The sequence below is a fragment of the Chelonia mydas genome, chromosome 6, assembly GCF_015237465.2.
Source record: "Chelonia mydas isolate rCheMyd1 chromosome 6, rCheMyd1.pri.v2, whole genome shotgun sequence".
NCBI lineage: Eukaryota > Metazoa > Chordata > Testudines > Cheloniidae > Chelonia > Chelonia mydas.
In genome coordinates this window covers 1,691,013-1,718,960 of record NC_051246.2, presented here as the reverse complement: position 1 = coordinate 1,718,960, position 27,948 = coordinate 1,691,013, and the positions used below count along the sequence as shown (strand labels likewise).

Here is a 27,948-nt window from a genome sequence, read left to right as displayed (position 1 = left end):
CCCCGCCCCCGCCCCCGCATGGGCAGCACCTGCCAGGAAAGCCTGGGACCTCACCCCTCCCCCAAGCTAGGCAGAGAACCCAGGAGTCCGGGCTTCCAGCCCCCCGCAACCCACCAGCCCCCACTCCCCTCCCAGAGCTGGGGAGAGAACCCAGGAGTCCTGGCTCCCAGCCCCCCCCCAACCCACCAGCCCCCACTCCCCTCCCAGAGCTGGGGAGAGAACCCAGGAGTCCGGGCTCCCAGCCCCCCCAACCCACCAGCCCCCACTCCCCTCCCAGAGCTGGGGAGAGAACCCAGGCGTCCGGGCTCCCAGCCCCCCCAACCCACCAGCCCCCACTCCCCTCCCAGAGCTGGGGAGAGAACCCAGGAGTCCTGGCTCCCCCTCCCCCTCTAGCTGGTCTAGCACCCCTTGACCAAACTCCCAGAATCCTTTTCAACACGGCCAACCCACAACCCCCGTCCCATTGGCTGCTGCTGTGCCCCTCCCCGCCTCCCTGCCCATTGGCTGCCGCTTCCGCCAGCCCTCCTCTCCTATTGGCTGAGACAACCGCCAATCAACCGCCCAACTGTCACCAACAGCCCCTCCCCCTTGGCGGAGGGCGCCCCATTCTGAGCTTCCGGGAAGCTGCCCGCTCTTGGGTGTCCATTTGTCGAGGAGCCTGCCACTCCCGCCCTAAGTCCGCGCTCATTGGCCCGAGGAGTCGCCGGTCAGTTTCCCGCTCCGATGTTTTATTGGCCGACAGACAAGGCGCTCCGGTCGCCCGTGACAGCTGGAGGTGTCCCCGACACTGATTGGTTGAGCTGCAACCCCTTCTTGACGCTAATTGGCTGACCTAACGCCGGTTCTCCTGGGATTGGCTGGAATGTCGCGCTAGATCCGCCCCTTCCTCTCACAGGCCCGTCTCTCCTGTCTCTGTATTGATTGGTTTAACCCCACCTTCCGATTGGGCGGCTGGGGCGATACCTCTTCTCTGATTGGCCACATGCCCACTGGTCCCGCCCCATCACCCTAGCCCTTCTCTCACCCGCCCTTCCTCTTTGATCGCCATCTCCCGATTGGCCGGAACCCCGACCTTCCTTGCCCTGACTGGCCCAGCCCGCAGCCGCTCCCGCCCACGCGGACCCGCCCGCCAGCCACCCTCCTCCCCTCTAATTGGCTGGCCCGATTGCCCTCCCGGCCTGGGATTGGCCGCCCTCCCACGTGGCACTGCTGGGCTGCGCGCGCAGCCTGGGGGGGGCTCGCCCTGGCTTCTGGTTGCTGGATGCTCAGGCTAAGGCAGGGACCCAGCCAGGCTCCTGCCTCCGCCTCCCTCCCCCACCACTCTAGGCCAGGCTTCGGTGGGGGCAACTAGGCCGCCCCCCCCCAAGGGCTGGGGGGGGGGAGGAGCCGGCTGTCGCCATGGAGATGGGGGCCGGCGACGCCCCGTCGCCCCCGCCCCGGTACAACGCCCCCCGCTCGGCCCTCTACGCCGCCAAGATGAGCGCCATGGCGACGCCACCCGCCCCGGCCCCCAGAGCCCCGGCCACGGCGCCCTCGGCCTCGGCCGGGCCCGGGGGCCGCGGGGCGGCGGCGGGCGGCCCGGCGGCGGCGGCGGCTCCGGGCACCGTGGGGGCAACTGGCAGCGGGGCGGCGTCTCCGGCGGCGTCTCCGGGCAACCTGCCGGCGTCTCCGGCAGCTACCGGCTGCGGGGCGGCACCTCTAGGCAACGCGACGGCGTCGCCGGGCAGCGTGGCAGCGGCGACGAGCAGCGGGGTGGCGTGTCCGGCGCTGACGGACAGCGTCGGCGATCCGGCGGCGTCTCCCGTGGCAACAGCAGCCGTAGCCACCATGGCGGCCGCCGAGGGGATGGTTTCCGTGGCAACGACGCAGCTGGCCGGGGTCGACGTGGTGGCGGGTCCCCCGGAAGCCGTCACCGCGCCGGTGGCCTCTCCCACGCCGTCTGCCGCCATGGAAACTGCACCCCCGTGCACCCCGGTTAAGCCCCTCCCGGCGCCCTTCCCCTCGCCGGCCGTGATGGTGGTGGCGCCCAGCCCGGTGGCGCCGGAGACCAGCTCCCCCACTGCGACGGAGGGGCCCGCAGGCCTGGGTTGCACCACCTCCCAGGACACGGGGTCGCAGTCCAGCCTGGGTCCCGGAATCCCACCTCCCAGGCCCCCGCCGGCTCCAGACACCCTGAGTTACCTGGATTCGGTCAGCCTCATGTCGGGCACCTTGGAGTCCCTGAGTGGCCCCGGCTTCCTGGACGACGTCAGCTCCCTGGGCTCGGACTCGGAGATCAATGGCTTGGCCTACCGGAGAACAGACAAATACGGCTTCTTGGGGGGCAACCAGTACTCGGGGATGCCGTGAGTACCCGAGCCACCCCCCCTCACGTTTGCTCTTTCCTCTCTAGGGGGCGCTGGCTCTGGTCTGGCGCCAGGGCAGGGGGCTGGCTGGCTCACAGGGGTGGGACCTTTCCCCTCTAGGGGCGCCATCTCTGAGCTGGTCCCAGGGCACTGAACGGGGCTGGGGTGGGAAATGGACCCAGGGCCTTTCCCCTCTAGGGGGCACCAGCTCCCATCTGTTCCCAGTGTCGGACAGCCATTCCCCGCTGCCCCCCAGTCACTGTCCACAGCAGGAAGCAAGTGTGGTGGGTCTTAGCCCAGATTTGTGCAGGGCCCGCAGGTGCTGCCCAGCCCAGCCCTGGCAGCCTCAGCAGAGAGGCCGAGAGCTGTGGAGTGCCTGGAGCAGGGATCTTCCCTGCTCTCCCGACCCACAGCCTCCCCGCCCAGCCCCATGCTGCCTCCCAGGAATATCGCCTTGGGGGAGCCATGCCTGAAGCCCGCTTAGTCCTGTTTTCTGTCCCTGGGAGCCACTGTCCCTCCATCCCCCTCCCAGGCCGAAACAAAACTCCTAGCAAACTTGAGATCACTTCCCCGTCCGGCCCCCTGTCTCCCCTCGCCCCCCACAAACTAGCCCTGGTCGGAGTTGGGGGGCAGGGGCCGAGACCTGGCCTGCTTGTCACATGGGTGGCTTGACTGAAGCAGGTGTCTTTCCACGCTGGGTGGGGTCTATCCCATCCCTGGGGCTCAGGGCCTCCCCCGCCATGCAGCTGAGGCCCGGGGGCTGTGTGCAGGCTCAGGGGTGGGGGGAGGGGGAATGACTGAGTGGAGGAACCACGGGGTTGGAAGCTAGGCCCAGGGGCTGATCTGGAGGCAGGGGAAACTGGGTTGGGGAGACCGAGGGGACGGGAGAAGGCAAGACCAGATTGGCTGGGCCAAGGGGCTGATCCTGGTGGGGAAGGGAGCAGGGGAAGACCAGGATGAGGGGTCAGATCAGATGGGTGGGGAGACTGGGCCTGGCAGGGAAGGATTGAGCTGGGGCCGAGGGGGAAGAGGTGGGGATATTGGGCACAGGTATGGATGTGGGGGAAGACTTGGGTGTGGTGTGGGGCCTGGGTGGGGAGGGGCTGATGCTTGTGGGAGAGGGGGAGACTGGGCCGTGGGGGGGGAGACTGGGCCGTGGGATGGCGGGGCCGTGGGGAGAGAGACTAGGCCGTGGGGGGAGAGACTAGGCTGTGGAAGGGCTGGGCCGTGGGGGGAGACAGACCCTCCGGACACAGCTCTGCAGTGGGGGGAGATGGTGTAGAAGGGGCATCTCCCAGCTTCTCCCTCCCCCCCCCACGCTCGTGCAAACGCCCCCACTTCCCTTCCTGAGTTTCTCAATGAGGCAGCCCCAAGCTACCACTTCCTGTTTCCCCTCCCTGCTCTTCCTGTTTCTCCGCCCTCCCCCTGCCCATCCACTCCCTACCCTGGTCCTGTGGAGTCTGAGCTCAGTCTGGACCCCCTCCCCCCTGGCATATACCCCAAGGCCACCTTCATGGACCGTTCTGCCCTTGGCCTGTCTGCTGAGGCTGCTGGGGGCCTCATCATCACCCATGGCAGGGCGGGGAGGGTGGGGGGTGGGGAATGGAGAGGCTGGGGACGCATTGGCTGAGACCCAACAGACTCATCACATGACAGGGCATCCGTTTGGGATGGCTTCCCCGTTTTTGATCTAGAGGGGAAAGGCTCCGTGTCCCTGTCCCCTTCCCCTTGAGCCAGCTAGTTCCCCAGCCTGGGGCAGGGTCGGAGCTGGTGCCCCCCAGAGAGGGAAGGCCCTGTCTCCCCCTTCGGTTGGGCCTTCACACAGCTCCGGGAAGGGGAGAGAACAGGCAGGGGGGCTTCTCGGGAATCGGCAGCACGAGGCGTTTTGAAGTAGGAACTGAGAGCTCGTCTGCTGGTACTGGGAGGCTGCTGCGGTGGGGCTGGAGGGGAGCCTCCCTGGCTCTATCGGATGCAAAATCATTTCAGACCCATGTGTTTCCTTCTTCCTCCTGGGGGAATGGAACCGGGCTGGTCTGTTTCACTTTGGACCTTGTTAATTTCACTTCCGGTCAAACCCACCCATGGCATCCCTGGGATGGAGCTTTGGTAGAGCTAGGGGTGGGGGCAGGGCTGGGCTAGCAGGGGGCTGCGGGTCAGGAGTGAGGGGCACTGGCAGGGCTGGCTGGGGGCTGCGGGTAAGGAGTGAGGGGCACTGGCAGGGCTGGCTGGAGGGCAGGGCTGGGTTGGCAGGGGGCTGCGGGTCAGGAGTGAGGGGCACTGGCAGGGCTGGCTGGAGGGCAGGGCTGGGTTGGCAGGGGGCTGCGGGTAAGGAGTGAGGGGCACCGGCAGAGCTGAGGGGGGAGCTGAGGTCCCTATTATAATTACAAACATCCTAGATGGATTGATAGGGCCCCAGTTCGCATTGCAGTCTGGGAGCCTACGTACCCCAGCGGGGGTGGTCTGCTTCGTGCCCCCCCATCCCCTCCCATGCCCTCCTGTGGGTGGGGCAGCTCCCAGTGCCAGCAGCCCTGCTCCCCCCCCCCATGGCACTGCTGTGGGAAAGCTCGCCCCACTGGCAGTCCTCCCCTCTACCTGGCCGGTGGGGTGTGGCTGCTCCGTGTCACTGATCCCCTCCCTCCCCGCAGGGAGAGCGCCATCCCGGTGGACGTGGCGCGGCAGCGGGAGCTCAAATGGCTCGATATGTTTTCCCACTGGGATAAATGGCTGTCACGGCGATTCCAGAAGGTGAGTAGCTTCTGCAGCCCTGGCAGCTCCTGGCAGGGGTCGCTGTGGGGAGAGGGTGGGGCGCTGGCTGTGGGGGAGCTCCTAGCTACTCCAGGACCGGCTGCTCCCAGCAGGGGGTGCTGTGGGGAGGGGGCGGGGCGCTGGCTGTGGGAGGAGCTCCTGGCTCCTCCAGTCTTGGCCGCTCCTGGCAGGGGTCGCTGTGGGGAGAGGGCGGGGCGCTGGCTGTGGGGGAGCTCCCAGCTACTCCAGGACCGGCTGCTCCCAGCAGGGGGTGCTGTGGGGAGGGGGCGGGGCGCTGGCTGTGGGAGGAGCTCCTGGCTCCTCCAGTCCCGGCCGCTTCTGGCAGGGGTCGCTGTGGGGAGAGGGCGGGGCGCTGGCTGTGGGGGAGCTCCCAGCTCCTCCAATCCAGGCCGCTCCCAGCAGGGGGCGCTGTGGGGAGGGGGCGGGGCCCTGGCTGTGGGAGGAGCTCCTGGCTCCTCCAGTCCCGGCCGCTTCTGGCAGGGGTCGCTGTGGGGAGGGGGTGGGGCGCTGGCTGTGGGGGAGCTCCCAGCTCCTCCAATCCAGGCCGCTCCCAGCAGGGGGCGCTGTGGGGAGGGGGTGGGGCCCTGGCTGTGGGAGGAGCTCCTGGCTCCTCCAGTCCCGGCCGCTTCTGGCAGGGGTCGCTGTGGGGAGGGGGTGGGGCGCTGGCTGTGGGGGAGCTCCCAGCTCCTCCAATCCAGGCTGCTCCCAGCAGGGGGCGCTGTGGGGGGGGCGGGGCCCTGGCTGTGGGAGGAGCTCCTGGCTCCTCCAGTCCCAGCCGCTCCCAGCAGGGGGCGCTGTGCTGTGCTAACATGGCGGCTCCTGTTTGGGCAGGTGAAGCTGCGCTGTCGGAAGGGAATCCCCTCTTCTCTCCGTGCCAAAGCCTGGCAGTTGCTGTCGAACAGCAAGGAGCTCCTGGATCAGAACCCCAACAAATTTGAGGTGCGCGGCCTCCCCCTGGGGGGTGGTTCTGGGGGACAGGGAGAGGCGTGGGGGTGACGGGCAGCGTCTCACCCCCTGTCCCCCTGACTCCTAGGAGCTGGAGCGCCAGCCCGGGGACCCCAAGTGGCTGGATGTGATTGAAAAGGATCTGCACCGGCAGTTCCCCTTCCATGAGATGTTTGCCGCCAGGGGAGGCCATGGGTGAGTGACCGGGGTGGGGAGCCTCCATTGGACCAGAACCTCCTAGTCCCTTTCCTGAGCTGGATCAGAGCCAGCGCCCCCTAGAGGGGACAGGCCCCGTGTCCCATTCCCCATCCCCTGAGCCAGCCAGTCCCCGCCCTGGGGCTGGAGCCGGCGTCCCCTAGAGGGGACAGGCCCCATGTCCCATTCCCCATCCCCTGAGCCAGCCAGTCCCCGCCCTGAGGCTGGAGCCGGCACCCCCTAGAGGGGACAGGCCCCGTGTCCCATTCCCCATCCCCTGAGCCAGCCAGTCCCCGCCCTGGGGCTGGAGCCGGCGCCCCCTAGAGGGGACAGGCCCCATGTCCCATTCCCCATCCCCTGAGCCAGCCAGTCCCCGCCCTGAGGCTGGAGCTGGCACCCCCTAGAGGGGACAGGCCCCATGTCCCATTCCCCATCCCCTGAGTCAGCCAGTCCCTGCCCTGGGGCTGGAGCCGGCGCCCCCTAGAGGGCAAGGCCCTGTGTCCCATTCCCCATCCCCTGAGCCAGCCAATCTCCGCCCTGGGACTGGAGCCGGCGCCCCCTAGAGGGCAAGGCCCCTCCGTGTGTCTAACCCCCGTCCCTTTCCTGCCCACAGGCAGCAGGATTTATACCGCATCCTAAAAGCCTACACCATTTACCGGCCCGACGAAGGGTACTGCCAGGCCCAGGCCCCCGTGGCTGCTGTCCTGCTGATGCACATGCCCGCTGAGGTAAGAGCAGCCCGCTAGCGCCCCCTGTGGCTGAGCGAGAGCTCCCCCCTTCCTTTTGGGAAAGTCCCAGCGTCACGCCTCCCCCGATCTCTCGCTTCTTACATGTCTGGCTGGTTTTACCTCCGGGCACTGCTTGGATTTGGGGCTGGGAGTCAGGACTCCTGGGTTCTATCCCAGCTGTGAACAGGGAGTGGGGGCTGGTGGATTAGAGGAGGGGAGCCTGGGAGCCAGGACTCCTGGGTTCTGTCCCAGCTCTGGGAGGCGAGTGGGTCTAGTGGTTAGAGCTGCAGGGCTGAGGTTCTGTCCCCTTCTCTGGGCAATACCCCTCCCATCTGAGATAGTGTCCATGCAGTTTGTCCGTCTGTCCAGGTCTCTTTTGCATGACTGTGTTTTATGTGTCTGTGTTTTCCGGCTCCTGTTTCTTCCTCTGTCTCTCCAGCCTGAAGCATTGTCTGTTGCTCTGTCCATCCCAGTCTGGTCAGTCTGTCCGTGGCGTGCATCATCTTTCCCTGGTTACGCATGTTGGGGTTTCCCCCCCAACCTCCCCCTTCCACCATTTCTGTGTTTTCTGACTGGCTGTGGGTGTGCCCGGGACTCTCTTAGGGTGTGTCTGCACTGCAAAAACCTCCGTGTGTGTTTTAACCCCTGGTAGCTAACTGGAGTTAAAATAGCAGTAACACCTGAGCGGCTATTCCAGTCCGAGTTAGCTGATGTGGATTAGGAACATGCCTGTGTGTGTGTGTGTGTGTGTGGACATATCCTAGGTGCGTGCCTGGGTCTCCTCTCTTGGGGGGTCTCTGAGACCTAGTCTACAGCTAGAACTTGAAGTGACCTATCTGTGCCACTCCGGGCTGGGAGAATCTCGCTCTGAGCACCGCAGTGAGGTCGACCTACGCCCCAGGGTAGACGTGGCTCGGTCAACAGAAGGAGCTGGATTAACCACATGGAGGGGAGGAAACCCGTTCTGTCGACATAGCGCAGATATGCCTTGGGGTTGGATCCTTTCTCTCTAGTGTCTGTTGCGTCTCTTGGTGTCTAGATGTCTGTCTGTCTGATGTGTCTCACTTCTCTCCGTCCCCGCAGCAAGCCTTCTGGTGCCTGGTGCAGATCTGTGAGAAGTACCTGCCAGGTTATTACAGTGCCGGACTGGTGAGTAGCACCCCCATTGGTGGAGCAGGGCAGGGCGGTCTCGGGGCTGGGGTCCACCTCCCCCTCTCTGGGAGGGGAATTCTGCCAAGTGATCATTGGTGGAGAGGGGTGTGTTGGTTTTGGGGGATGGGGACAGGGGGGAGCGTATGGGGAAGGAGGGGGGTTGATGGCAGGAGAGGGGAGCCCTGTGGGGGAGAGCAGTGAGGAATGGGGGTGAAGGGGGAGTGTTGGGAGATGGGGGAGGGGACAAAGGAGGGTGTTTGGGGATGGGGTGGGGCAGGTGGGGAATGGCAGAGTTGGGGAAGGGGCTGATGTGTTCCCGTCCCCTGGCAGGAAGCCATCCAGCTGGATGGAGAGATCTTCTTTGCCCTGCTGCGCCGGGCATCCCCCATGGCCTATCGGCACCTGAAGAAATACAAGATCGACCCCATCCTCTACATGACGGAGTGGTTCATGTGCATCTTCTCCCGCACCCTGCCCTGGAGTTCTGTGCTGCGTGTCTGGGATATGTTCTTCTGCGAGGGTGAGATGTCCGCCAGTTCTGTATCTCCGTCCAGCCCTCTGAATGAGTGTCACCGTCCAACACAATCCATCAGCCTAATTTAGTCCAACCCAGCCAATCAAACCGAACCAAACTTCCAACTCAGTCCATCATCCTATCCCAATCCTCCCTCCATCCATCCGACCTACCCAACCCATTCTCCATCCATCCATCTGTCCAGCCAACCCAACCCATTCCACATCCATCCATCCGACCAACCCAACCATCCATTATCCCATGTCATCCATCCAGCTGACCCACCCAACCCATTCTCCATCCTGCCATCCATCCGACCAACCCAACCATCCATTATCCCATCCCAACCCACCCTTCCTCCATCCGTCTGACCAACCCAACCCATTCTCCATCCATTCGTCTGACCAACCCAACCATCCATCGTCTCATCCCAACCAGCCAGCCAGCCATCCATCCATCCGACCAGTCCAACCCATCATCCATCCATCCATCCGACCAACCAACCCAACCATCCATTATCCCATCCCAACCAGTCATCCATCCAGCTGACCAACCCATTCTCCATCCATCCGTCTGACCAACCCAAGCAGCCATTGTCCCATCTCTACCAGCCATCCATTCGTCTGACCAACCCATCCCCAATCCGTCCATACCAACTATCCATCCATCTGACCAACCCAACCAGCCATCCATCGATCCATCCGTCTGATCAGCCCAACCCATCCCATCCATCCACCTGACCAACCCATCCCATCCCTCCACCTGACCAACAGTACCATCCATCCATGTGACCAACCCATCCCGTGTCCATCCAGCCATCCCATCCATCTGATTAGGCCAACCGATCTCCCATCCCAGCCAACCATCCATTCCTCTGACCATCCCAACCCATTTCCTATTCATCCAACTGTCCCCTCCAACCCACTGTCCGTCCATTTGACCACCCAGCCCACCCTCATCCATACATCTGACCTATCCACCCCAACCAGCCAACCACCCATTGATCCATCTGACCCAGCCATCCCATCCAACCAACCACACAACCCAGTCCAAATCAACCATCCATCCCTCAACCACTCCATACAACCCAATCCAACCCAACTCAACCCCGTCCCTCCAAACCAACCATCCGTCTGATCAGCCCAACCCATTATCAACCATGCGTCCAACCCAACGCATGGCATCAACCCAATCTGTTAACTCATCTTCCATCAACTCAACCATCCTATCCAATTCAACCCAGTCCAACCCAACCCAGTCATCCTATCCAACCCAACCCAATCCATCAACCCAGAGGTCTCATCCAACCCAACCATCCATCCAACTGACCCACCTCCGCTCTCCTTCCTGTGTGTGCATGGCTGACACCCAGCACCAGGTCCCTGAAATCCCATGACTCACACCAGTCTCTATACCCTTTTCCCCACCCCAGGGGTGAAGATCGTCTTCCGGGTGGGCCTGGTCCTTCTCCGGAACGCTCTGGGATCGGTGGACAAGCTGCGCAGCTGCCAGGGCATGTATGAGACCATGGAGAAGCTGCGCAACCTGCCAGCTCAGAGCATGCAAGAGGACTTCCTCATCAACGAGGTGAGCCCCATCCAGACGGTGCTGAGTAAGGGCCTGGCTGGTTCAGGGTGTGGGAGGGAGACCACCATGGCTCGGCAGGGGGTGCTCTCCCCTGGCAGTTGGTGTTGGCCCCAGGGTGGCACTAGGGCAGGGGTGGGCAAACTTTTTGACCCACGGGCCACATCGGGGAATATAAGTTATATGGCGGGTCATGACTGCTCACTAAATTGGGGTTGGGGTGCAGGAGGGGGTGAGGGCTCCGGTTGGGGGTGCGGGCTCTGGACTGGGACCGAGGGGTTCGGAGGGCAGAAGGGGGATCAGGGGTGTGCGAAGGGGTGCAGGCTCCGGCTGGGGGTGGGGCTGGGGATGAGAGCTTTGGGCTGCAGGAGGGTGCTCCAGGCTGGGATCGAGGGGTTTGGAGAGCGGGAGGGGGATCAGTGCTGGGGCAGGGGTGTGCGAAGGGGTGCAGGCTCCGGCTGGGGGTGGGGCTGGGGCTTGGGATGAGAGGTTTGGGCTGCAGGAGGGTGCTCCGGGCTGGGATCAAGGGGTTTGGAGAGTGGGAGGGGGATCAGGGCTGGGGCAGGGGGTTGGGGCATGGGGAGAGGCTCAGGGGTGCAGGCTCCGAGCGGCGCTTACCTCAAGCGGCTCCCAGAAGCAGCGGCATGTCCCTTCTCTGGCTCCTATGCGGAGGCGCGGACAGGCAGCTCTGCACGCTGCCCTATCCACAGGCACCGCCCCTGCAGCTCCCACTGGAGCGCCGGAGGTGGCCATTGGAGTGGATAGAAGCTGGAGCGGGGCAAGCTCCAGACCCCGCTCCCCAGAGGGAGCTTGCGGGCCAGCTTAAAACGGCGGGTGGGCCGTAGTTTGCCCACCCCTGCACTAGGGGGTGCTGTGCTACAGGGGATGGGGTGGGTTACCCAGTAGGGGGCGCTCTGGGTCGGTGCAGAGCCCAGGCTAGTACTCTAGAGGGCACTGTGCCGCCGGGTGTCTGAGCGGCGCCTCCCGCCCACAGGTGGTGAACCTGCCTGTGACGGAAGCGCTGATTGAGCGTGAGAACACCACGCAGCTCAAGAAGTGGCGTGAGAACCGCGGGGAGCTGCAGTATAAACCCTCGCGCCGCCTCCATGGCTCCCGTGCCATCCACGAAGAGTGTCACCGCATGAACCCCGCGCTGACCCCCAGCGCCAGCCTGCTCAGCCTCACCGGCTTCAAACAGCGGGCGACTCGCGGTGGTAGCATGGGGGGCAACTTCTCCCCTGCCCACCCCACGGGCAGCCTGGCCGCCTCCGCTGACCCCGCTCCAGCCGCTGCCCCAGGCCAGGTGGTGTCGGAAGGGCTCCACCCCGCTCTGCCCTCCCCCACAGGGAACAACGCGCCGCTGGGGGGCCCCAAGAAAGGGGGAACGAAGGAGAAGAAGAAGGAGAAGGAGCGGGAGAAGCAGGAGAAGGAGCGCGAGCGGCTGCAGAAGGAGCGGGAGAAGCAGGAGAAGAAGGAGAAGGAGAAGCTGGAGCGGAAGCAGCAGAAGGAGCGCGCCAAGGAGGAAGCCAAGCAGAAGAAAGAGAAGAAGGTCTCCATGCGCCGGAAGGAGCCCAAAGCCCCACCCCGCGCTGAGGATGGGGGGCAAGATGGGGATCCCCCGGCGGGCTCTGTGCTGCAGGACACTTACTTCTGAGCTGAAGGGGGGGGAATGACAGCGGGGGGGGCCCTGCTGCCTCCGACCCACCACAGATTCAGCCAAGGACCAAGGGGTGGGGAGACTCAGATGGGGGTGGGGTCGCTGACTGGGAGGAAGCTGGAATCTAAAGGACAAAAGGGTGTCGGGGTGGGCCAGAGAGTATTGAGCTCTGAGCTACCCATCGGGGGCGCCCCACAATCTTCCTCTTGCCAGGTGGGGACCTGCTTAACGACTTTGAAAGCCAAACGACTACTGTGCTCTCCCCACCCTCCCCCTCTTTTCTGTGTCCTCCTCTCCCGTCGGTGGAACAAACAGGTACACCCCTCCTCCCAAGCGCTTTCCCAGAGGTGTGGGGCATGTCCCCCTCAAGTCTTAACAAGAATATAATTGTATTAATAATCGTCTGGCCCGTTTACTGTATATAGGAGAATCCCCTTTAAACTATTTAACCACTCCAGCCCTATGCTCCCCCTGTTCCCTTCCTCAGGAGAGGCTGGTTTTAAGAGCCGCCCTCTTGCCCCCTTGCTAGCAGGAGCACTCCTCTTTGTGCTGTTCACCCCCAAACGCAGTTCTTGTTGATGGACGCAGGTATCAATAAAGTTCTTCTACTTTGACTTTCAGTGGCAAGATGGATGAACTTTATTGACAGCCCAGTGTATGCGGACATGGCATTAGTTCCCAACACCAGATTTCGTTATTGATCAGTAGCCCAGTGTTCCCCAACGGCATCAGTAAAGCTCATCCGCCTCTCAAGAAGGCATCGATAAAGTCACATGCCAGGTGAGAAACTTTATCAATAGCCCAGTGCTTGCGGACAAGAGAACAAGAAAGTTCTTCCATCTCCCAGCACAGGATTTTTGTGGCAAGGAGTGAACTTTATCAATAGCCCAGTGTTGGTCGAACCGGTCTGTTCTTTTGTCTGCCAACCCTGGGCTGTCAATAAAGTTCACTCCTTGTCCCCACCTAGGGCTTCATTACTTGTGTGGCACCTTGGCGGCCCACTGTTATGGTCTCCTTCTGGGAAAGACGGTGAACTTTATTGGTGGCCCACTTTGCTGACAAGGTGCCAATAAAGCTTCTTCCCTGTAAGAGTGGGGGGATGAACTTTATTGACAACCCCCAGCGTTCGCAGCCAGAGCATGGCATTCCATGTAAGGGCAGGGATGAGCTTTATTGACGTCCCAGTGTTTGCAGACAGGGTATCAATAAAGTTTATTTCACTTGAGAGCCGCGATAAATTTTATCGAATACCCCGCGTTGCGGGACAGGGAGTCAATAAAGACCCCCAGTGGCTGACGCTGTGGGGCTTTTTCAGGAGCAACTGTATCCAGCTAGCACCGCATAGCCCCTCCGAATTTGCCCCGGGGGGGATTAAATTGGCCCCTAGACAATAACCCCCCTTCCCAGGATGCCCCCTTGGTTATCTCTTTTGTTTTTTCAATTCCCAGCCTCCCTTCCCCCGGCTTATTTGTGACTCTTCCCCCCTCCCCTCCCCATCAACACACTCCAGTCCCCCTAGACCCATCAAACAACCGCCCCCCCCCCCCCCCCCCCCCCCCCGCTTAAAAAGCATGAACAAACACCCTTAAAATAACTGGAATTTTCTCTCTCTCTCTGAATGTGGTACGCTGTGCGACCACGAGGGGACACCCGCTGGCCCTACGGAGGGACAGCAGGGGTCTCTGGTTGGGTCTCAGATGGGACGCCAACACTTTCACGCTGGCTGGGAGAGGGGTGGGGCTGACCCACTGGGAACCCCCCAACTCCCGTTGTCTTGTGTAAAGCTAGCAAAGAGCACCAGGGCTCCTGGGTTCTATCCCCGACACTAGGCGGGGAGTGGGGTCTAGTGGGTTAGAGTGGGGGGTGGGCTGGGAATCAGGACTCCTGGGTTCTATCCCCGACACTAGGCGGGGAGTGGGGTCTAGTGGGTTAGAGTGGGGGGTGGGCTGGGAATCAGGACTCCTGGGTTCTATCCCCGACACTAGGCGGGGAGTGGGGTCTAGTGGGTTAGAGTGGGGGGTGGGCTGGGAATCAGGACTCCTGGGTTCTATCCCCGACACTAGGCGGGGAGTGGGGTCTAGTGGGTTAGAGTGGGGGGTGGGCTGGGAATCAGGACTCCTGGGTTCTATCCCCGACACTAGGCGGGGAGTGGGGTCTAGTGGGTTAGAGTGGGGGGTGGGCTGGGAATCAGGACTCCTGGGTTCTATCCCCGACACTAGGCGGGGAGTGGGGTCTAGTGGGTTAGAGTGGGGGGTGGGCTGGGAATCAGGACTCCTGGGTTCTATCCCCGACACTAGGCGGGGAGTGGGGTCTAGTGGGTTAGAGTGGGGGGTGGGCTGGGAATCAGGACTCCTGGGTTCTATCCCCGACACTAGGCGGGGAGTGGGGTCTAGTGGGTTAGAGTGGGGGGTGGGCTGGGAATCAGGACTCCTGGGTTCTATCCCCGACACTAGGCGGGGAGTGGGGTCTAGTGGGTTAGAGTGGGGGGTGGGCTGGGAATCAGGACTCCTGGGTTCTATCCCCGACACTAGGCGGGGAGTGGGGTCTAGTGGGTTAGAGTGGGGGGTGGGCTGGGAATCAGGGCTCCTGGGTTCTATCCCCGACACTAGGCGGGGAGTGGGGTCTAGTGGGTTAGAGTGGGGGGTGGGCTGGGAATCAGGACTCCTGGGTTCTATCCCCGACACTAGGCGGGGAGTGGGGTCTAGTGGGTTAGAGTGGGGGGTGGGCTGGGAATCAGGACTCCTGGGTTCTATCCCCGACACTAGGCGGGGAGTGGGGTCTAGTGGGTTAGAGTGGGGGGTGGGCTGGGAATCAGGGCTCCTGGGTTCTATCCCCGACACTAGGCGGGGAGTGGGGTCTAGTGGGTTAGAGTGGGGGGTGGGCTGGGAATCAGGACTCCTGGGTTCTATCCCCAGCTCTGCCACTCCCTGCCCACGTGACTTCAACAAAGTCACTTTCCCCCTTTTCTGTGCCTCAGTTTCCCCTCTTTGTAAGACATGGCTTTAACTTAACCTTGTAGAGTCACTCCTTGGAGCAGGAGACCACATTACTGCTCTTTGCCTCCCGCCAAGCCTCATTCCCACAATTCACCTCTCCCACAAACCATGTCGTTAACAGCCCCCCCCAGCCAATGTAACTCCCATCTGCCACCCAGCAAGCCCCCCTTTTCTCCCTCCCACCTTTTGTATATACGTGTCTCTCTATACACATATATTATATATATGTCTCAGTATTGTAATTATGTATACAGACATTTTGGGTTTGGCCATGAGGTCTTATTTAATGGGACAGACACTGGAATATAGACATACAGCCCGCCCGCTCCAATCCCTAGCCTCTCTTTTTATGCCACCCCCATCCTGGGCCGGGAGGGCAGAAAACCGGATGTTTACGTTTTACATCTCTCCTCTTTTTCCTTACTTCTCCGTTCCTCCCCCCGTCCCTTTCTGTTGTTCGTGCCTCTTTCTCGGAGATTTTATTTTGTCGCTTTGTTTAAAAAGGTTAACAAAAAAAAAAATATTGCAAACTTGGTGGAAGACGCAGCGCTGTTCTTTGGGGAGTCATGGTTGTGTTGGGGGACGAGGCTCTCTGAGGATCGTTTGGGTTGTAGGTCTCAGAATCGTGGTCTCTTGGGGGGGTGTCACTGGATTGGGGGTTATAGTGCTTTGAGGGCCTCTGGGTTGCGGGTGATGGATCTTTGAGAATCATTGGCTCTTGGAGGGTCATTTGAGAATCATTGGCTGATTGGGGGTCATGGCTCTTTGAAGGCTGGGTTGGGGGTCACAGTTCTTTGAGGGTCACTGGATTCCAGGTCTTTGATGGTCATTGGGCTCGTTGGGGGTCATTGGGTTGGGGGTCATGATGGTTGTTTGAAGGTCATTGGGTTCTAAGTCTTTGAGGGTCATTGGTTCTTTTCGGGTCATTTCAGAATCCTTGGCTCATTGGGGGTCATGGCTCTTTGAGTCATTGCGTTGTCAGTCTGGCTCTTGGAGGGTCATTACCTTGTTGGGGGTTGTGGTTCTTTGAAGGCCCTTTGTGTTTTAGATCTCCGAGAATCATTGGCTGATTGGGGATCGTGGCTCTTTGAAGGTCGTTGGTGTGGGGGTCTTGGAGGATCTTTGGGTCTTGGAGGATCACGGTTCTTTGAGAGTCCTTAGACTGTGGGTCTTAGTTCCTTGAAAGTCCTTTGGGGGTGTCACAGGTGAACAGGCTTGGCACTCTTGGACAGCCGTGAGTTGGGCCCTCTCCAGGGCGCGCGCACACTCGGGTATGTCTCCGGGGCTTCACCACCTCCGTAGACCGACCTCAGATCCATCAGCACCCGTGTTCCACGCAGTGAGCTCCCCGCAGCGAGTCCACCTGAGTAGGACACCTTATGCACCCCCCCAAAGGGGCCAGGCACCCTAACTTCTGCACTCAGCAGTGATTCCCAGCCAGGGGGGTACACCAGAAGGGTTTGTTAGGCATCTGGAACAGCGGAGAAATGTTCATCATTCGCACAGAGAGCAGGACGTCACAGCAAAGTCCATCTTGGTCAGACCTAGAGCCCAGGGCGGCTCTCTGACTTCCTAGACCCGTCCAGCAGCATGTGTCTCTGTCCCACGGCAGGCGCCCCAGCTCATGGCTTTGATTTCCAACTGGTCAGAACTGGCTGGCTTCCTGCCCAGGCCAGGCTCGTCAGTTGCCAGGAAACAAATTGTCCCTTGGCTGGGCCCAGGCAGCTAGGGACACTCACACTTCGTCCTCTAGGGGTCTCTGCAAAGACCAAATGCATGTGTCCCACCACCTGGTTAATCATGCGGCACATGAGGGAAACAGAGAGACAGTATTCATACAAACCATGAAGAAACGACCCCCACTTCATCACAGAGTGTCAGTGGGTTCTGGTCCTGGGGTTGTTCTGGATCATTGGCTTGAGGGTTGCTGAATTGTGAGTCTCAGTTCTTTTAGGGTTACAGTGTGAGGTTAGCGAGTGCCAGGACTCCTGGGTTCCATCCCCAGCTCTGGGAGGGAAGTGGGGCTTCGTGGGTTGGGGAGGGCTGGGAACCAGGACTCCTGGGTTCTGTGGGCGGGGAGCAAGGTCTAGTGGGTTAGAGATCTTGACTGGGTGGACGAGCAGTGGCCACAAGGGGCCGGGCTGTGAATTATGGAAGGACAACGCCGTGCAGTTCTGTGCTTGCGTAGGTTCGGCGAGGACGGTGGGGGACTGGGTCCCGTCCCCAAGGGCGGGGGCTTGGAACAGAAACGGTTGCCGCACCATTGTTGAAGGAGGTCAGAGCTAGAGTCTGGAGGGACAGATGGGGACGATCCTGCCCCAGGCAGGCATGGGCTACATGGGCCTTGATGGAGCATCTCCTTCTCTGCTGGTCTCCGTGGCACGAGATCTTCCTTTGGTGCGGGTGGGGATTGGCTGAAATGAACTGGGACGTTCTCAGACCTCAGAGCTGACCCCAATGCCTCGGTGCCGCGCTAGGGGGCGCTATGCTGCATGGAGCAAGGTGGGGGGCTCTGCAGGGGGCGCTCTCCCCTGGCAGTCAGTGCTCCTGCTCCCCACTGCGCCCCCTGCTGGGAGAGGGCGGGGCTGGAGTAGCCGGGAGCTCCCCCCACAGCCAGCGCCCCCCCTCCCCACAGCGCCCCCTGCTGCTAGCTGGATGTGACCAAATGGTGAATTCACACGGCTGGTACCAGGGCCTGGATACGATAATTTTATTATTGTAAAGGCATCTTCACAGTGTAAATATTTGGCAAATATTTTGTCCCCATTTTCCAGTCACCCCAGACTACAAAGGCTTAATCCCGACCTGCAGCCCCTGCTAGCCCGCCCCTGGGTTCCGCATAGTTTCTCCTGTATTTGATGGCAATGAATGTGGATTCCCTACCCCCTCCAGCTCGCCTCCTTTCCCTGCTCCCTCTCTCCCTACTCCAAATCAATCAGGTCCCCCTGCACCGTCTGGGCCCCTCCTGCTCTCTCCTCCCTCCACCTCACCCTCAGTTTCACAATCTCCTTCCCAAACTGCCGATGAAGCCTCTCAAAGTCTGGCAATCCCACTGCTGACACCAATGGGCTGCACCGCGCAGCCCCCTCCTCCAGTGGTGTCACCCTGAGGGCCCCGCTGTCCCGGTACTGTCCCTCCAGCTCCGTCAACAGGACCCGCAGGTATTCGAAGCTGGCCGTGCTCAGAGCCCGCACCCAGCCCTCCATGGAAGTCTGGTCTTCAGCAGCCATCTTGTAGGCCCGGTGGCCCAGCGGACCCTGAGGGTAGGAGATCTGGAAGGTGAAAGGCTCCGTGGCGGATTCCTGTAGCTCCACGGTGCAGCCCTCCAGGAGGATCAGCCCCAGCGGCTCGCGGTCCCCCCTGCCGCTCCCAGTAAAAGAGCAGGTTCCCCCGCAGCTCGCACCAGCGGCGCTGGTAGCTGCTGCTGCGTTCGCTCTTCTTGTACAGCCGCCCCTGCCGGTCGGGGGGCGCCGCCATGCGGGAGTAGCCCAGGACGCTGCTTTCATGCAACTTCATGTGGCCGGGGACCTGGGAAGGGGGAGACAGGGAATGGGACCCGGGGCCTTTCCCCTTTAGGGGGCACCGGTCCCAGGGCGGGCGCTGGCTGGCTCAGGAGGGCAGGGAATAGGAGATGGGGCCTTTCCCCTCCAGAGGGTGCTAGCCCCAAGGTGGAGACTTTACCTGCCTTCTCCTGTTTCTGTGATCAGCCGGATCCCCCGTTGTCCTGGAAATCTGCTGCCAATTTGGGGCGTGGGGGCTCCCCAGTTTTCCCTTCTCTCTCTGGGTCAGAGCAGGTGTCACTTTTAAGGTCCAGCTATTTGACCTTAATTGTCCCTTCAATCCAGCTATGAGCCCTGGACTCCTGTGTCCGCCGTGGGGGGTGCACCGGTGGCTATCCAGGGGTGCAGCCCCTCTGGGCCCCCTTCTTATCCCCGCCCTAGAGCACCTTACTGGGCATGGGAACAGAATAGCTAGAACAAGGAACTATAAGGAAGTTGCCTAGGCTGGAGTTCCCCTTGGTCCTAAGGAGAACCGTGTTCCTGGGGGAATTGGGGGGGGGGCAGGGAGACTGATTTGGGGGGCTGTCCCAGATTAGAGGGTGTCCCCCCCAAAAAAACTAAGACCAGCCCCGGTTAAACACAAGGGTGGGGGGTCATACCACATCCTTAGCCCCAATTTGGGGGATCTGGCTGCCTCGGGTTGGGGGCCCCCACCTAGATGAGGGAGGTGTCCCCCAGGAAGGTGCGACTGCCACTGGACAAATACAAGGGGGTTCCCAAAGTTTAAGCTCAGGGTAGTGGGGGATCCGGGGACCCCTTCTGGTTCCTTCCCTTGCTGGAAACGTGCCCCCCATTTCCCAGGGTCTGGGGATAAATTTGGCCGGGGGGGGGGGTTATACAGGGCCCCGCAAAATATTCCTCTGGTGTTGATCCTGGCCTCTCCCTGGGAGTTTCATCCTGATCCGTGGGGGCTGAATGGCTGTCAGGGGGACCCACAGGTGTGACCCCAGGTGGGTTGGGGTTCACCCCCCCTACAGGGGCATCCTTGGGGGTGCCCCGGGCTTGAAAACGCCACCGGCCCTTCCCAGGGGGTTGCGGGCGTCGGGCTTGCGGGCACCAGACCCGCGGGCAAGGGGGCAGGCAGGTCTCCGATCCTACGGCGGGGGCACAGGGGTTTCCTTGTGTGTGTGTGTGGGGGGGGCCCTGACAAAATCAGGCGCGTGGGGGGGCATGTGGGGGAGCAGCTTGTCCCAGCGGGGGGCAGAAGGGGTGGGGGGGTTGGGGTACGGGGTGGGGGGGGAGTATTCCCCAGATGCCGTAATAGGGGGGCTGGGGGGGTCTTGGGGACTAGGGGCTGCAGGGCCCCATAGTGGGGGGATGGGCGGTTCTGGGGGTGCAGGGGGGGGGACGTGGCCCCGTGCTGGGGGATGGGGGGGTGCAGGGGGGGGGCCTATGGCCGGGGGATGGGCGGGGGTTAGGTCGCGGGGGGATGCATTTGGGGGGGCATTTCCCAGCCCCCTCCTCCCCCCGGCGCCATGGGGGGGTCAAGGATCACGCTGGGGGGGAGGGAGAAGAGGTCGGAGAAAACCGGGCGCTGCCCCTTTAAACGTTGCCATGACGCCGGCTCCCCATGGTAGCCAATGGGCTGAAGCCAGCGGCTGCCAGGAGATGACGTCACTTCCGCTGCCTCCCCGCAAAATAGGCTCCTGCCCCTTTAAGTCCTGCCCTCACTCCAGCCCCGCCCCCCATCGCCGTCGGGGGTGACGTCACTTCCGTCGAGGCCCTGTTGGGGGCGGGCCAAAGGTCCAGCTTCCGGGGGGCTCCGGCCCCAGCCAATGCGAGGAAACGGCGAGAAACGGGACCAACCCGGGGCGAGGGGCGGGGAGGGAAACGGCCCGCGGGTGACGTCACATCCGGGCCGGAAGGAGGGCGGGCTGACCCGGAAGCGGTTGTTGCGCGAGGCGCCCTGCGAGCTCCGGAGACGGGTGAGCGGCGCAGCCGGCGGGGCGCTGATTTGCATATGCAAATGCGGGGGCTGTGGGGTCCCCGGGTGGGGGGCGCCTGTCAGGCCCCGGGGGGTGATTGGCGTATGCAAGTGAGGGGGTGGGGCTGGGAGGACGCAGCCCCCCTCCCCCCCCGTCCTATGGGGCCGCCCTCTTGCGGGGCTCCCCCAAGGGAGGAGGGGGAGAGTAGGTTATTTGCATATGCAAATTAAGGCGTCCAGGTGTCCCCTGATTGGGTTCTTGGGGGGGGCTGAAATCGGGGGAGAGTCGTTTGCATATGCAAATTAGGAAGCTGGGATGGGGGCTGCCCCTTAGATCTCCCCCCCAGGGAGGATGGGGCTGTTCTGTGGGGCCCCCCGTGTCCCTCCTGGGGGGCCGAGCAGCGAAGTGCCCCATGCGCCGTGGGGGTCCCCGTCAGGGACAGGCAGGCTGGGAAAGCTCCATCTGGAGGGGAGCTCATTTGCATATGCAAATGCGTATTAGCGCTAGGCCAGAGTTTACTAGCCTGGACCCCCAGACAGGGCTGCAGGTCGAAATCGCTCCTTGCCGGTACTGCGGGCGTGGGAGGGACACGTGGCCTCCCCCTGGGACCCTCCATGGGCCCCCCCCGTCCCCTCCGACACCCCCGTTACCCGTCTAAAATTTTACAACTGCATCTGTTAAACAGGGGCTTTGGGCCCCTGGTGCCATCGAGGATCCAGCCACACCCCGAGCGGAAAACTTCTCAAATGAAAGGAGGCCTGAAGGACGATCGCCCCAGTTCCCCTTAACAGGCGATCCGCGCCCCCCTTGTGGCCCAACTAAGCTTCTGCCGGCTTGCCTCTATCGAAGTCGCCAGGCACGAGGAAAGCAAAGACGCGGCGCCGTCTGGGTTCGATGGGGAAGGGGCGCAGAACTGTGTGCGCCGTGGACACCTTGGCAGAACTCCAGCCCAGATTGTTTTATTATTTTCCTCAGCACGACCTACGGGAGGGGCGACCAAAATCAGCCTGGCAGAACGCGCCTGAGAACTGTCTCTGGGCGGAGAAGCAGTTGATCGAAATCACATTCTCTGATCTCTTGGGGCCAAATCCTGTTCCCACTGAGATCAAAAGGAATTTTGCTGTTGAGTTCAATGGGAACAAGCTTTGACATCTGGAGAGGAAAGAACAAAACCACTCAAGCAAGGGCTATGTTGCTTATACCACCGGTATCAAAGGCTGCTGACTCATGTGAGAAAGTCAGCGGAGATCTGATCTTTCTCCATTGCAAGGGAGAAATCAGCCATCAACGAGGCTAGAGCAGTCTCTGTACCACATCCAACTCATAAGTCCATCTGAAAGCATCAAGGAAATATGAAGGCTCCAGAGTACCTTAAAGTCCTCAGTCAGGATGCTCCCATTAGTAGATGTTCATAGTCCAGAGGCTGGAGCTGGAAAGAAGCAAAATGGAGATGTTTCCAGGCCAGGGCGTTTTAGCTTCTGCCAAGTGCCCAGTAAAGGGAAATCTGTTCTCGCTGTGAAAGATGGTGTTTGGAGTCACGTGGGCAAGTCACACGTCCATCACCCCCACCCATCTTCTAGTAAGAACGTTCACAACAAGTCCATTAAGTGTCGACAGGCGTTTTCCGGGGTCCATCGTGAGCAAAGAGTTCCTTAATGGGCCGTTCAGCTGGACTTGTCCCTTCATGTGCTGGCTAAATACCTTGTGGGCGTTACCACAGGAGCAAACATGTAGTGAACAGAGCGAATATTCATACCTTCAGATACCACGGTGAATATATGCCATTTCTGTGCATGTAATCATAAGTACCAGCTGTTTCACCTGCCTGACTGTTCCCAAAAGAGATTCTGAATAGTCACACCACGTACCTGAGACCCTCTGTGCCAGCCCCTCGCCCCACTGGAGTTTTGCTATCTGTTATGTAACAACAGAGATGCAGCCAGTGACAGGACTCTGTTTAGCCTAAAAGGGCAAGGTTAATTTTGAGCTGTTTGGGTGTGACTGAGCCTTTAGTCCGGGAGGGCACACTGGCTGGCCCACATTCAGGGTAACGGGCTTCGGTAGTCCCAAGTCTTTCCGTACCCCGTACCCACTAAAAATCTCTTGTCGGTACTGCGTACCGGAGCTTACTCCCCTACTTGCACTCCTGCCCACAGATAAGGGGCTTATCGGTGACCAGCTGGGGCGGGCGTGGCTGGGACAGCAGCCCCGGGTCATGTGGGGCCTGTTATCGTTTGGTTTCCTCTGCCAGGGCCTGGTGGGTTGGCGCATGGTCTCTTGTGAGTTGTCGGTTTGTTACGGCAGGGTCCTGTTTAGCCAGCTCCCGTTATCGTTTGTTGTGAGTGGCGGTTTGTTATTGTAGGGTCCTTCGTTTGTTACCTTAGCACTCCGTGGGCCTTGGTTTGTTATTGTAGGGTGCTGCTTTGGGATCGTCCCTTTATCGTAGGGTCTCTTCAGCGCTCCTCCCTGTCGGGCTGCAGGCGGACCCCAGGGCGGGCCAGTGAAGCCCATCTTGGGGCTTGGCACTGGGGGACCCCCACCTTTCTCACCCAGCTCTCCCCCACGCAGGACCGTCAGGGGCCACCATGCCCAAGCGCAAGGTGACATTCGAGGATCAGGCCGAGGGGGATGAGGAGGAGGAGGAGATGGCCATGCCCAAGAAGAAGGTGAGTTATGGGGATGGGGTGTGGGGGGGGGGACTCCTGGGGGGGGAGGGATCTCTGTGGGGTGGGGAGGCATGGGGGGGGAAGGGTCTCTATGGGTTAGGAGTGCAAAGAGGGTCCCTGCTGTGAGGACGGGGGCATGAGGGGGGTTCCCAGAGGGCACAGAGTCCCTTTTGGGGGGATGGGAGTGCAGAGGCATCCAGTCGCTGGTGGAGGTAAGGGATCACTGGGGGAAAGGGGGGGGCCCCTGAGAGGGTAGACCGGGGTGGGTGGGAGTTGTGTTTGGGTGCCCCCCTGGGGTGTCTTGGAGTGACTTGTGGGTGGTATCCGGGGGGTGGCTGTGTGTCGGGGTGATCTGGGGGGCTGTGTCTCAGGGTGACACGGGGATGGTATGGGCTGGGGGGGGTCTGTGTGTCTGGGTGATCCAAAGGGGGTGATATCCAGGGCGGCTGTGTCTTGGGGTGATTCGGGGGAGTATATAGGGGGCTGTGTGTCGGGGTGACCTGGGTGGTGGTGCCGGGGGTGGGGGTGCTGTTTCTCAGGGTGGCTGAGGGAACCTAACATCCCTTCCCACCGCAGCTGGCAGAGCCCGGCCTGGGGGCCAGCGGCCCAGGGAGCCGGTTCAAGGGTAAACACTCCCTGGACAGTGACGAGGAAGACGAGGATGAGGAGGGGGACGGCGGCCGGGCCAGTAAATACGACATCCTGGCGTCGGAGGACGTGGAGGGTGAGACCCTGGTCTGGCTGAGGGGGCAGAGATCCGGTGGGCAGGGGGCTTCGGGGGGAGTGTGTGATCCAGGGGAGAAGGGGGCTGGAGCGGGGGGAAAGGGGGGGAGACTGGGGGGTTGGGGGGTGATCCTGCAGAGCAGAAGGGGGGCTAATCTGGGGCTGGGCAGAGCAGGGAAGTCGAGGAGATTGTGGCGGGCCTGACGGGCAGGGGGTCTCCCCGGGCAGGGCAGGAGTCGGCCACCATCGACTACGAGGACGGGGTGCGGATCACCCCCTTCAACCTGGAGGAGGAGATGGAGGAGGGGCACTTTGACTCGGAGGGGAACTACTTTCTGCGCCGCGAGGCGCTGATCCGGGACAACTGGCTGGACAACATCGACTGGGTGAGACTGGGGGGGATCCGGGGGAGGGGAAACCGAGGAAGGGGGGGTTGGAATCAGGGAATAGAGGGGGGAGGAGCAGAGACGGGGCCGGGCGGAGTGGGAGGAGAAGGGAGACGGGGTGGCTGGACCAGGACTGATCCCCGCCCACCCCCAGGTGCGGATCAAGGAGCAGCCCCCTGGGAGCCGGCAGCCCCCCGGCGGAGATCAGGAGGAGGATGGGGAGCCCCCAGGGGGGCGCCCCCTGCTGGACAAACAGACCCTGCTGGAGGGGATGGTGGAGATGGTGCGGCCGGGGGAGACGGTGGCCCGGGCCATCCAGCGCCTGGGCAGCAAGGGTGGGGCCCGGGGCTCGCGCCCCCGCCGGGCCTGGACCCGGGCCAAGGCCGAGGCCCCCGCCCCGCCGGAGGAGGGGGAGGCGCCGGGCTCACCCCAGAGGCGGGAGCAGCTGGAGCGGCTCTCGGGATTGGCTGACCAGATGGTGGGGCGGGGCGTCTACGAGATCTACCAGGAGACCCGCGAGAAGCTGGCGCTCCGGCTGCGGGCGCTGACCCAGCCCCCGCCTGCCCAGCCCCCCCCGGCCCTCGACATGTTTGCCGAGGACATCGACGAGGCCAGGCTGAGAACCCAGGCATCCGGTGAGACACTGGGGGGCTGCGGGTCTGGAGTGAGGGGCACCAGCAGATCTGGGGCTGGGCTAGCAGGGGCTGCGGGTCGGGAGTGAGGGACACCGGCGGGGCAGGGCTGGGCTAGTTGGGGGTTGGGAGTGAGGGGCACTGGCAGGGCTGGGGGGGCAGGGCTGGAGTAGCAGGGGGCTGTGAGTTGGGAGTGAGGGGCACTGGCAGGGCTGTGGGGGGGGGGGGGGGGGGGGGGGGGCTGGGCTAGCAGGGGGCTGCGGGTCCGGAGTGAGGGGCACCGGCAGAGCTGGGGGGGCAGGGCTGGGCTAGCAGGGGGCTGCGGTTCGGGAGTGAGGGACAGCGGTGGGGCAGGGCTGGGCTGGCAGGGGGCTGCGGGTTGGGAGTGAGGGGCACTGGCAGGGCTGTGGGCGGGGGGGGCTGGGCTAGCAGGGGGCTGCGGGTTGGGAGTGAGGGGCACCGGCAGAGCTGGGGTCGGGGGCTGGGCTGGCAGGGGGCTGCGGGTCGGGAGTGAGGGGCTCTGGCAGGGCAGAGTTGGGGTAGCAGGGGCCGTGGGTCGGGAGTGAGGGGCACCGGCAGAGCTGGGGTCGGGGGCTGGGCTGGCAGGGGGCTGCGGTTCGGGAGTGAGGGACAGCGGTGGGGCAGGGCTGGGCTGGGAGGGGGCTGCGGGTTGGGAGTGAGGGGCACCGGCAGAGCTGGGGTTGGGGGCTGGGCTGGCAGGGGGCTGCGGGTCGGGAGTGAGGGACACCGGCGGGGCAGGGCTGGGCTAGTTGGGGGTTGGGAGTGAGGGGCACTGGCAGGGCTGGGGGGGCAGGGCTGGAGTAGCAGGGGGCTGTGAGTTGGGAGTGAGGGGCACTGGCAGGGCTGTGGGGGGGGGGGGGGGGGGGGGGGGGGGGGGGGGGGGGGGGGGGGGGGGGGGCTGGGCTAGCAGGGGGCTGCAGGTCCGGAGTGAGGGGCACCGGCAGAGCTGGGGGGGCAGGGCTGGGCTAGCAGGGGGCTGCGGTTCGGGAGTGAGGGACAGCGGTGGGGCAGGGCTGGGCTGGCAGGGGGCTGCGGGTTGGGAGTGAGGGGCACTGGCAGGGCTGTGGGCGGGGGGGGCTGGGCTAGCAGGGGGCTGCGGGTTGGGAGTGAGGGGCACCGGCAGAGCTGGGGTCGGGGGCTGGGCTGGCAGGGGGCTGCGGGTCGGGAGTGAGGGGCTCTGGCAGGGCAGAGTTGGGGTAGCAGGGGCCGTGGGTCGGGAGTGAGGGGCACCGGCAGAGCTGGGGTCGGGGGCTGGGCTGGCAGGGGGCTGCGGTTCGGGAGTGAGGGACAGCGGTGGGGCAGGGGTGGGCTGGGAGGGGGCTGCGGGTTGGGAGTGAGGGGCACCGGCAGAGCTGGGGTCGGGGGCTGGGCTGGCAGGGGGCTGCGGGTCGGGAGTGAGAGGCTCTGGCGGGGCAGAGTTGGGGTAGCAGGGGCCGTGGGTCGGGAGTGAGGACGCTCTGACCCCCGGGTGTTGTCCAGCAGGGGGCGCTGAGGCAGGGCTGCAGTCCGAGGACCGGGAGGAGCCCCTGGCCGAGGTGATGTGGGAGTACAAATGGGAGAACACGAATGGGGCCGAGCTCTATGGGCCCTTCAGCAGCACCCAGATGCAGGTGAGACCCCAGTCCAAAGCCAGGGGTCCCCGTGTGCCCAGCTCCCTCCGCCCCCGAGGGGCCACGTCCCAGCGCCGGCCGCGGGGTCTCAGTTTACCCCCCTCCCCGAGGGGCCGCATCCCAGCACCAGGCGAGGGGTCAATGCGTGCCCAGTCCCGGCCCCACAGGGGCCACGTCCCAGCGCCAGGCGAGGGGTCCCCGTGTGCCCAGCCCCCTCCGCCCCCAAGGGGCCACTTCCCAGCGCCGGACGAGGATCCTCATGTGCCCAGCCCCCCTCCCGCTCCAGAGGGGCTATGCCCCAGCGCTGGGCAAGGGGTTCCTGCGTACCCAGCCCCCACCTCCCCCCGCCCCGAGGGGCCGCGTCCCGGCGCCGAGCCCCGTGTAACCAGCTGCGTCTCTCCCCCGCAGGAGTGGGTGAACCAGGGCTATTTCAAGGAGGGCGTTTACTGCCGCAAGGCTGACAATTCGCAAGGCCAATTCTACAACTCGAAGCGGGTGGATTTTGACCTGTACACGTGATCCGCGACCAGCCTGCGACCCCTCGAGCCGAGGGGGCTGGACTCGAGTCTGGGGGAGCCAGGGAGGGAGGCCGGGGTGCGTACGGGTTGGGGGAGGGTTAACCCCTAGCTTGTGGGGCGTGGATGTCACGTTGTCTTTATTTTTGGGGGGGATTAAAATATGTCTATGTCTTGTACTGTGCTGGTGCTGCCCCCTGCTGGCTGGTGTCTGAGTCAGCGGGCCTGGACAGCCCCTGGCAAATGGGGATTCTCCTGCCAGCCCCCGGGGTCAGGTCCTTGGTGTCCTGGATACATACATAGAGCCCGTGGCCTGGGTTGTTATGGTAGGGTCTCTCGGGAGAGGCAGGGCTGTTTGGATCCGTTTGTTTTTGTAGGGTCTCCTGGCAGGGCTGATTTGTTACTGTTGGGTCTTAAGAACGCTATGAGTTGCGTGTGTCGCTTTGTTTTTGTAGGGTCTCTTGGGAGAAGCAGTGCTGTTTGGCTCAGTTTGTTTTTGTAGGGTCTCCTGGGAGAGGCAGGGCTCCGTGTGTTGCTTGGTTTTTGTAGGGTCTCTTGTGTTGGCTGGCTTGTTACTGGAGGGTCTCATGAGAGCTAGGGCTTTTGTGCGTGTTTTGTTTTGTCATTGTAGGGTCTCCTGTGAGTACTGTTTTGTTTTTGTAGGGTCTCTCATGAGCGCTTGAATACTAGAGCCTCTCTGTGTGTCATTTTGTTCTTGTAGGGTCTTACAAATGCTAGGACTGTGTGCTTCATAGCATCAGAGAATATCAGGGTTGGAAGGGACCTCAGGAGGTCATCTAGTCCAACCCCCTGCTCAAAGCAGGACCAATCCCCAACTAAATCATCCCAGCCAGGGCTTTGTCAAGCTTTAATATTGGGGCAATAGCAAATGTGGCTTTGTTTCTGTAGGGTTTTATATGTGGCAGGGTTGTGTGTTTTGGCTGTTGTTGTCGGGCCCTGACAAATGCTGCTTTGTTTTGATAGCGTCTCTCACAAGAATAAAGCCGTGTGTGGTGCCTTTGTTGTCA

The 27,948-nt window shown here is 62.5% G+C and overlaps 2 protein-coding genes and 1 pseudogene across 7 annotated transcripts; 2 read left to right on the top strand and 1 right to left on the bottom strand.

Moving 5' to 3' along the window:
• Window positions 1-1,190: 1,190 nt before the first annotated feature.
• Window positions 1,191-12,506, top strand: TBC1D10B (TBC1 domain family member 10B). Of its 2 annotated transcripts, XM_043549667.1 has the most exons (10): window positions 1,191-1,570; window positions 1,604-2,345; window positions 4,991-5,090; window positions 5,943-6,050; window positions 6,145-6,251; window positions 6,865-6,979; window positions 8,063-8,128; window positions 8,462-8,651; window positions 10,078-10,232; window positions 11,224-12,506. In XM_043549667.1, exons 1-10 carry the CDS (start codon window positions 1,399-1,401, stop codon window positions 11,881-11,883), a joined length of 2,415 nt encoding a protein of 804 aa, XP_043405602.1. In that variant the 5' UTR covers window positions 1,191-1,398; the 3' UTR covers window positions 11,884-12,506. The 2 variants fall into 2 exon arrangements, with proteins under 2 accessions (XP_043405602.1, XP_037754659.2); XM_037898731.2 differs by having other exon boundaries at window positions 1,191-2,345.
• A 2,633-nt stretch (window positions 12,507-15,139) lies between these two features.
• Window positions 15,140-21,568, bottom strand: LOC114020157 (annotated as a pseudogene).
• On the top strand, window positions 20,231-27,948 carry CD2BP2 (CD2 cytoplasmic tail binding protein 2). 5 transcript variants are annotated; one of them, XM_037898737.2, is made up of 7 exons: window positions 20,231-20,367; window positions 22,936-23,033; window positions 23,610-23,757; window positions 23,985-24,142; window positions 24,297-24,777; window positions 26,275-26,405; window positions 26,814-27,948. In XM_037898737.2, the coding sequence occupies exons 2-7, from the start codon at window positions 22,953-22,955 to the stop codon at window positions 26,922-26,924; spliced, it is 1,110 nt and encodes a 369-aa protein (XP_037754665.1). In that variant the 5' UTR covers window positions 20,231-20,367; window positions 22,936-22,952; the 3' UTR covers window positions 26,925-27,948. The 5 variants fall into 5 exon arrangements, with proteins under 5 accessions (XP_037754665.1, XP_043405612.1, XP_043405611.1 ...); XM_043549677.1 differs by lacking the exon at window positions 20,231-20,367 and adding an exon at window positions 21,696-21,714; XM_043549676.1 differs by lacking the exon at window positions 20,231-20,367 and adding an exon at window positions 22,628-22,646.

Excerpts from the sequence above, each read along its gene's own strand:
- TBC1D10B (XM_037898731.2), top strand. The coding sequence starts at position 1,399 with ATGGAGATGGGGGCCGGCGACGCCCCGTCGCCCCCGCCCCGGTACAAC. Across the intron at positions 6,252-6,864 it reads GCCGCCAGGGGAGGCCATGG|GCAGCAGGATTTATACCGCA; the intron begins GTGAGTGACCGG and ends TCCTGCCCACAG. Across the intron at positions 10,233-11,223 it reads AGGACTTCCTCATCAACGAG|GTGGTGAACCTGCCTGTGAC; the intron begins GTGAGCCCCATC and ends TCCCGCCCACAG.
- CD2BP2 (XM_037898737.2), top strand. The coding sequence starts at position 22,953 with ATGCCCAAGCGCAAGGTGACATTCGAGGATCAGGCCGAGGGGGATGAG. Across the intron at positions 23,034-23,609 it reads TGGCCATGCCCAAGAAGAAG|CTGGCAGAGCCCGGCCTGGG; the intron begins GTGAGTTATGGG and ends TTCCCACCGCAG. Across the intron at positions 26,406-26,813 it reads TCAGCAGCACCCAGATGCAG|GAGTGGGTGAACCAGGGCTA; the intron begins GTGAGACCCCAG and ends TCTCCCCCGCAG.